Source organism: Mytilus californianus, unplaced genomic scaffold (genome assembly GCF_021869535.1).
Source record: "Mytilus californianus isolate M0D057914Y unplaced genomic scaffold, xbMytCali1.0.p SCAF_1, whole genome shotgun sequence".
NCBI classification, from domain to species: domain Eukaryota; kingdom Metazoa; phylum Mollusca; class Bivalvia; order Mytilida; family Mytilidae; genus Mytilus; species Mytilus californianus.
Genome location: NW_026262581.1, coordinates 107,357,581 through 107,367,166, shown reverse-complemented (window position 1 = coordinate 107,367,166; position 9,586 = coordinate 107,357,581). Strand labels below are relative to the sequence as shown.

Below are 9,586 nucleotides of genomic sequence, written 5' to 3'. Positions count from 1 at the left end.
AATGTGGTCAAAGATCTGAAAAATTTGAAATTGGACTTTTACCAATTATGGTCCAATATCCAAAATCTAAATACACTGTTCGATTCAGCATATCCAAGAATTTAGTTTACTTATTCATTAATAGACAATAATAATCAAGTTTTGAAAAGGGTTCACTTCATCAAAATATATATAGAGAATATCATATGGCTTTTTCAATATCACATCCCTACTGACCCGAGACACCAATATAATCCCAAGAGCTCTGCTTGAAGGATTTAATATTGGTTGAGGGTTGATACGGTGAGTGATATTGAAAAAGCCGTATCATATTCACTTTATTATTTACCTCAAGTAGATGTTTTTCACATGACATGACGTAATACAGATTATAGGTTTGATAAAGTCTTTGCAACAGGGACTGATATTGATGACGTGATGTCATACAGATTAAAGGTGTGATAAAGCCTTTGCAACCGTGACTGATATCGATATTATCCTGGATGGCTGACACAGCACGATTGACGTTGACCATATTACACATACAATTTATCTGTATTTACTACTAAGTATATAATAAATATATTTATTATATACTTAGTAGTAAATACAGATAAATTGTATGTGTAATACAATCATTGGCAAGCATGCTGTATCAGCCACCCGTGATGATATCAATATCAGCACGGTTGCAAAGGCTTTATCACACCTTTAATCGGTATGACGTCACGTCATCGATTGCAGTCATTGTTGCAATGGCTTTATCAAACCCCTAATCTTTTGACGTCATGTCAAACCTATAATCTGTATGACTTCATGTCACATAAAAAACATCTACGTGAGGTATTTGTATATAATAAAGTGTACATGATATGGCTTTTTCAATATCACACACCGTATCAACCCTCAACCAATATAATCCCTCGAGCAGAGCTCTTGGGATTATATCGGTGTCTCGGGTTGATACGGATGTGATATTGAAAAAGCCATATGATATTCTCTATATATATAGCATTCTGAAAATTAATTTATACAGAATATAAAAAAACCTACCAGGGAATTCTTCAAAATATTTTACAAAGAAAATGAAATTTTTTTCCCAAAATATCATTCCTCATTAATAATATGTCTTTAAAAAATCTATAAAACTTACCTTTAATTTTCAAAATATATAATATTAAATGAACAGTAAATTTCAAACTATATTTATACATAACTTCTTCTGTAAAAATAGAATTTATATTGTATCTACTTTTAACTATGAATCTACTTACAATTTCTATTAATTGTGCAATACAGCTCTGAATTTAGATATATTAAATTTAATTTGATTAAATATTTGACATAGAATAGGTTTCTCACACAGAATGAATGTGGTCTAAGAACTTAAGAATTTGAAATTAGACATTGACTTATTATGGTCCAATATCCAAAATCTAAATACTGTAAATTTAGAAACTATTGCGAGGTTTTTATTATTGCGAATAATGGGAATAGTAAGAACTCGCATTCTGATATCTGATACATATATCTGTATGCAGATTTTCCTGAAATCTCACATTTTTGTCTATTCTTCAATAATCGCAATAATAAATGCACGCAATAATTTCTGAATTTACAGTACATAGTTAGATTCAGCATACAAAAGAACCCCATATATTCAATTTCTGATGAAATCAAACGAAGTTTAATCTTGGACCCTTTGGACCACCTGAAATCTGGGCCTAAAATCAAAAATCTAATTACATGTTTAGATTTGGCATATCAAAGAACTCAAATAATTCATTTTTTTATGAAATCAAACAAAGTTTAATTTTGGACCCTTTGGACCTCAATGTAGACTAATTTAAAAACGGGGCCCAAAATCCAAAATCTGAATACAGGGTTTGATTCAGCATACTAAAAATTCAAAGAATTCAAGACTTTGAATTAAATCCCATTGAAATTAGTCAAGAAATAAGCAATTTATACAAAGTATTCGAAAAGTATTGTTTTTGGACCCTTTTCCTAAATTGTTAGGGCCATAACCCCCAAAATCAATCCCAATCGTCCTATTTTGGTATGAAACCTTGTGGTACAATTTCATAGAGATCCAAAGACTTATACTCAAGTTATTGTCCAGAAACCAGAAAAACCTAGTTTTTTTCCCCTAATTACTAAACAGTTTGGGCCATAACCTCCAAAATCAATCCCAACCTTCCTTTTGAGGAATGGAACCTTGTGGTACAATTTCTATGAGATCCATACACTTATACTCAAGTTATTGTCTGGAAACCAAATGTCTTTGGACGAAGGCAACAATGCTGGCAATGCCATAACATTATATGACTGCAAAAATTTTTTGTTGTATAAAAATGGAATATTTAACAACAATATGATAATAACTTTTAACTTTTGGTAAACAGGATAAAAACAAGAAATGATTGTAACAGGATGCTGTTACGAAGTCTCCCAAACGAAGCTCCCATAATTCGTAATTCCCAGGGTCGCCTGACATTGGGCAACGTCCATTGAAAATTGGTTTGGTCCAGTAAAGTTATATGCATTAGTGATGCCTGGGGACTAACCTTGTATATCATTCAAATCATCTTGGCATGACAAACCAGAATAAATATGGTTTAGGGGTGGGGATCTCAACCATTTACAAGATACTAGAATATTGGGGGTGGGGAGGAACCCCTGGGGACTGGCCCTATACGTCATTCAAATGTTCATTACATGACGAACAGGAATATATATGGTTTAGGGGTGGCGATCTCAACCATTTACAAGATATTAGAACATTGTGGATGGGGGGAACCCCTGGGGACTGACCGTATACGTCATTCAAATGTTCGAGACATGACAAATAGGAATATATATGGTTTAGGGGTGGGGATCTCGACCATTTACAAGATATTAGAACTTTCTCAAATGGCAGGGGGTCAGGATGACCCCTGGGGACTTACCCTGTATTTCATTTGATGTGCTTTATCATGACAAACCAGAATATATATGGTTTAGGGGTGCGGATCTTGACCACTTAGAAGATATTAGAACTTTCTTAAATGGCAGGGGGTGGGGGTGACCCCTGGGGACTTACCCTGTATAACATTTGATGTGCTTTATCATGACAAACCAGAATATATATGGTTTAGGGGTGGGGATCTCGACCATTTACAAGATATTAGAACTTTCTTAAATGGCAAGGGGTGGGGGTGACCCCTGGAGACTAACCCTGTATTTCATTTGATGTGCTTTATCATGACAAACCAGAATATATATGGTTTAGGGTGGGGATCTCGACCATTTACAAGATATTAGAACTTTCTCAAATGGCAAGGGGTGGGGGTGACCGCTGGGGACTAACCCTGTATAACATTTGATGTGCTTTATCATGACAAACCAGAATATATATGGTTTAGGGGTGGGGATCTCGACCATTTACAAGATATTAGAACTTTCTAAAATGGCAGGGGGTCGGGATGACCCCTGGGGACTTACCCTGTATATCATTCAAACCATCTCAGCATGACAAACCAGAATATATATGGTTTAGGGGTGGGGATCTTGACCACTTACAAGATATTAGAACTTTCTTAAATGGCAGGGGGTGGGGGTGACCCCTGGGGACTTACCCTGTGTAACATTTGATGTGCTTTATCATGACAAACCAGAATATATATGGTTTAGGGGTGGGGATCTCGACCATTTACAAGATATTAGAACTTTCTAAAATGGCAGGGGGTCGGGATGACCCCTGGGGACTAACCCTGTATATCATTCAAACCATCTTAGCATGACAAACGAGAATATATATGGTTTAGGGGTGGGGATCTTGACAACTTAGAAGATATTAGAACTTTCTTAAATGGCAGGGGGTGGGGGTGACCCCTGGGGACTAACCCTGTATTACATTTGATGTGCTTTATCATGACAAACCAGAATATATATGGTTTAGGGGTGGGGATCTCGACCATTTACAAGATATTAGAACTTTCTCAAATGACAGGGGGTGGGGATGACCCCTGGGGACTAACCCTGTATATCATTCAAACCATCTTAGCATGACAAACCAGAATATATATGGTTTAGGGGTGGGGATCTTGACCACTTACAAGGTATTAGAACTTTCTTAAATGGCAGGGGGTGGGGGTGACCCCTGGGGACTAACCCTGTATTTCATTTAATGGGCTTTATCATTTAGAACATTTTCAATTAAAAAGTTTGTGTCTATCACGAACGGTTTTCAATTTATAATCATTTGAAAATTTAAAAAAATAAAATCCCATAGAGTTCTATAGTAAAACCCTCTTTTCTTTTTGCCCCTCAAAGTACCCCTTTATAAACCCCATTGCAAAAACAAAACCCTGATTGCACCACAAGACATGTTAGTCTAACATATTGTGAAACCCTAAGTTAATCCGACAAGCGGTTTTGGAGAACGGGTGCGGACAAGTTCAAATTTAAAAGCGGCGGAAGAAGAAGAAGAAGAAGAAGAAGAATAATAATAATAATAATAAGAACTGAGCAAAAACAATAAGTCTTCCCAAACTTCGTTTGGGAGACTTAATTACCCAGAGTTCTCCAGAGATGGATTAAATATCTTGTAGAAAAAAGTAACACCCTGAAATAAACTTGTACATGTATTGTAATGGGTTTGTTTGTTCTCCAAATTTTGTAATTAACCAATTCATGAATAAATATGAAAGTTTGGAGTAAACAAAACTTATAATAATATTACGCTTTTACTGTTATTTCCATTTTCTTATAAAGGGCCAGAATTTGCAAAAACAATGGAAAAACAAGTTAAATAGAATGTCTCGTATAAGTAGAACTGACATGTGATAAGATCATACCATTTAAAAATCAGACATAGATAATCCCAATGTAATAGTTCATCAGAATATCAAAATTGTAAAATAAAACATAAAGGTCTTGATATTAACAGGTAGAACCTATACTGAACAAAAAACTAAATTTTGTACTAAAAACAGAATAAAATTTTACAATATTGAATACATTACAGAATGTACACAAATATAAACTGTCCCTGTAAATAAAATGGCTGAAAATGTAGTCAAATGCAGATCATGATTCTTATGATACTTTTAAAAATAGCATGAAATGTATTGAATAAAATTTTAATACAAAGAAAATGTAGCAGTACAGATTATCCACAAAACAGGGCTAGTTCAAAGTGAATGGGACAATGTAAACCAATATTATATTACATTGTAGCATCAAGCTTATACCTAAGATAAGACTAAATAGAAATTGTATCAAAATGTGACAGCACTTTTTAGAGATTACTAAACATTAGAATAAGAAAGATAAGGTAGTGTAAATCATGGGATAAACCTTGAAATTCCTATAGTAAAATTCTACCAAATTTAAGTTAAATTACCCTAACTGTTTTAGGGATAGAAAAATGAAAGTAAATTTGATGCCAGCATTGCCTATGGCATAAGCATAACAAGTGTCCTTAAACCAAAACATTTATGCCTGAGATAGTATTATTCCAGATTGTTAACTTGTACCATTCAAATCAAATTTGGACTTTTTTTCTTAAATTTTTTCTTTGTTTATTCATGCAAATTTTTCTGTGCATATTGGTTAAATGTTCTTTAAATAATTTCACAACAAATCCAATAGTTTAAAAATGAATGCTATGATCTGTAAATGACTTGTGACAACACTGCACTGAATGATTGATGACTAAAGCAAATTACACCGTAAAATTCCTGTGAAACCCACAATCCTTGTGTGTCCACATATAAAATGATACCTAAGCGACCGCCTGTCAATATGTCGGCCATATTGTGACTGTAGTAATGTTGTGATGTGAAAAACTGATCTACAAATTAGAAAAATATTACAGCTAAAAGCTTAGATTTCTACAGTTGTAAATTGAGAACTATATCAAGTCTATTGGTTAAGCAATTGATTGCAACTTTAAAGAAAGATAATGCATTGTGAAGTGCACATAATAAATCACTTGTTAATAAGTAGTTAATTTCTTTTAAAAAAGTTGGGAATCATTTTCCTAAAATGAATGATTTGTTTTTGTACCATTACTTATTTTCTTCTTCTTCTTCTTTCAATACAGAGTCGGACTCTTCTTGAGTGTATAATGACTCTTGGTCATTTAATCATGAGGCCTTTGAAATAAGAATTGATAGCTTATTATCTCACAATCCTTTTAAATATAGACCAGTCTTTTTTTTAACTGATAATGCCAAAACTTAATGAGTGCCTTATTTATTTCCATAAAAATAATCCAAAATTTTGGACAGTCAGATGGTTTGTGTTAAATCTTATTGTTGTAACTAAAATTTGCAGCAAATATTCCTTTTCAGCATGCTATGTTTTTAAAAGAGTGAATTGTAGTTTCACAAAGCCATGCAGGAAAGTTATTATTCTTTTATAAATATTAATTCTGTATTACATGTGTATTCTTATTGTTATCAAAGACAGAAAGTAGTGCTGTTAATTCATTTAATCATTTTATGAAAAATTACAAAATTAGAGAAAATTGTGCATGGAAAGAGGATTATTTTATACCTCTAATAGTAGTTGGTGGTTCTCGAACAGTTTCTACGGCAGGATATCTAGCTGTCGACTGCTTCTCTAAAATCAACACACATATAAAGAATACACTATATCATCATGTCACATGATACCCATACATGCAAATGAGTATAGATACTAAGGTACTGCAAGCTAGGCTAATATATCCCCATTTGTTTTGAAATTATCTTAAAATACAATCTAACAAAGTTAAATACTGTTATTCATGAACTTGACCTTCCAAAATAACATTCAAACCATTTTTCTGTCACAATCTTTATCATTACTAAACTAGTTTCTGTTTGTATATTTGTAGATTTTTCCAGTACTATGTTACCTACACTAATCTTTATTGTATCTTGTTTTCTACTAATAACCTACCTTATAAGGGCATTATAAACAATCATGAGAGAAATTTACAATCTATAAACATGCTATTGAACTGAAAGACAGTGAAGTGGTGTTATTGAATTCAAATGGTTGACTTGTTAAGGTGTTTTGTCTACTTTTTGACAGAGAAAACAAAACGAGGATATATGATATAAAATACATTAGACTGTAGAAGGAACAAATCTTACTACAATTGTTTTCTAGCTCATCTAAATATCATCTGAATATCTGAAATTACCCTGTTACAGAATACTACTTACTATGCATAATATAGCATTGTTCTAATGTTTGTTTGGTTAAATTTGTCATAACCAAAACAAACTTAAATTATATCTGTACCGAGTGTGTTATGCTTGGCAATATTAGTCATGCTTACAATACACACAAATCATGCTATTAGTATATTAAGTCTGAAGCTTACTATTTGACATTTTATAAAAACAAGTTCTGTTAATATCAGCAACACATACACATAAATTTGAAACGTTCATTTGTCTGTGTGTCTATGAAACACTCAGTAGGAATTATTCATGAGTATCAAATCAAATGAAAAACTTAATAAATGGTAGCTAGATGGCAACATGTGTTATATTTTTCATTTTGGATTTTTCAAAAATTAGAATTTTTATAACATCAAAATTAGCATTTATCAAAAATGTTCACCAAATTCTGAAAACTGGCTAATCCAATTGGTTTTTAGGACCAGAAACATATGGTGCATGTTTCTACAAAAAAAAACATCTTACTCTAAATTATTGGTTGTTTTTTTTAAAATAAATTATCTGATTTATCTCCCTTTTATAACACAATTTTAAATCAATAATCAATAAAAGATAAAAATATTGACTTTTAATAAATGATAAGCATAGAAAACTTAATTACCCTGCAGATTAGCTTTCAAATGTGAAACATCATGTCCTCCTTCTTCCAAATGCTGCATACGTTTCTGATACTTCTCACGCTGAGCAATTTCATTTGCTTCATCCATAGCTGCTTTTAAATTCTCCACCTGTTGTTGTCTTCTCATCTGAAGATATTCAAATATCGATAGTTAAGTTACAGCTATTTTCTACATAATCACCTTGCATCAGAAACCAGTCATCTTGTTTACAATTTTTCTTGCAAGTTTTTTTTCTATTAACTTTGTTACAGAAACAATAAAAGAATTTAGCTGAAGTATTCAGAATTGACTAAGAAATAATTCATGGAAGCCATAGATTTGTAGGATATTTACACATGGCCTGGGCCGTGATATTCGAATATTATCCCGAGCGTTAGCGAGGGACAAAATTAACGAATATCACGGCCCAGGCCATGTGTAAATGCCCAACAAATCTATGGCTTCCATGAATTATTTCGATTCTAATAGGACAAATACGGTAATTTAAAAACTGAAGCGAACGTAAGATTGCCGTGTGTATGGCTGTTGTATTTTACCCCCGTAAGATAAAAGCTACAAATTTCATATAAATCTAAGTCTTACATGAATTATTTCTCAAATAAGCAGTAGAAAAAATGTGTTCAATTCTCATAATTCTTAACCCAAACATTTATTTTTCGTTGGCTACTATTTACTGTCAAATCCAGAGTTAACATGTCATAACTAAGGAGTGAGCCGCCATATTGACTTGCTGAAATCCACAAATGTGCGAATAATGCAATGGAATAGAAAATGAAACAACACCTACCTCAAAACTCCATTTTAATGCAATATTATCCGAACTTAGGGCGTATACATAACGGTAACATTCAGCTTTAGAGTTTTCATTCGTATGACGTCATGTCATGACATGACGTTTATGCGCCAAGATCATTCATGAAATTTGGCGGAATTTTATTTTATTTTGATTTTATGCATTTTTTAAGCTCTTGTGCATTAATTATTTTTGTTATGCAATATAATAGGAATAACGGTTCTGTAGTTTCTTTTTCAATTTCAATTTGGACACAACGAAATCGACATAATGTTTGCACATAGGTTTTAATACATGTGGATTTACGTGGGAGGTAAATAGTAATGTTCAGCCACCAATATGCACATCTCTGAGTCTGCGCAAAGTATAGATATATCGAGAATTTTATCACTGTGTTGTTTACAAAGCGAAAGAAGCACGTCATATTAGAATTAGTGATAGTATTTTTGATTCAGATAAATTTTACTGGATTTTAATAACCAGAATCTTATTAAAGCTTCAGGACTAATTTAATCAGAATTATGCAAGACAATTGGTTTTACAGACTTTAGTTACAGAAAGTAACTTTAAATCATATATTACTTGATATAATTCCCCTTCTTACATTTCAAGTGAAGGGCATGAAACTTAGGAAAGGGTGTTTAATTGAATCATGGACAAAAGGAGATTAACCAAAGCTATTATCTGTATCAGATGCAAGATTTTGCTAAACCAGTAGTGAAATCATTTTGGCCTGAAAAATAGCTGTGATGTTTCTGAACAAAGTCTGCTTTTAATTTTAGTATATTATTTCCACTTATTCTATATCTGAAGTACGTGCATTAAGACTGGTTAAAAAGAAAAATTTACAAGTCTTTACTGAACTGAATTTTACTCGTTATTGTCCTAATAATTGTTAGTAAATTACAGAAAAGTTGAAATGAATGTTTGTATGACAATACTAGATCTGATATTAAATTGTCTCAAAGGCTAAC

General features: G+C 32.5%; 1 protein-coding gene across 3 annotated transcripts in view; it reads right to left on the bottom strand.

Moving 5' to 3' along the window:
* Positions 1 to 9,586, bottom strand: part of LOC127729030 (trichohyalin-like) — a 62,768-nt gene that overhangs the window by 26,371 nt on the left and 26,811 nt on the right. The window contains exons 14-16 of one of the 3 annotated variants that reach the window (XM_052236636.1): positions 7,801 to 7,945; positions 6,523 to 6,588; positions 5,747 to 5,815 (exon numbers count right to left, since the gene is read on the bottom strand). In XM_052236636.1, coding sequence (XP_052092596.1) covers positions 5,747 to 5,815; positions 6,523 to 6,588; positions 7,801 to 7,945 — 280 coding nt within the window. The remainder of the gene's footprint in view (positions 1 to 5,746; positions 5,816 to 6,522; positions 6,589 to 7,800; positions 7,946 to 9,586) is intronic. The other 2 variants (XM_052236645.1, XM_052236655.1) reach the window with 2 other exon arrangements.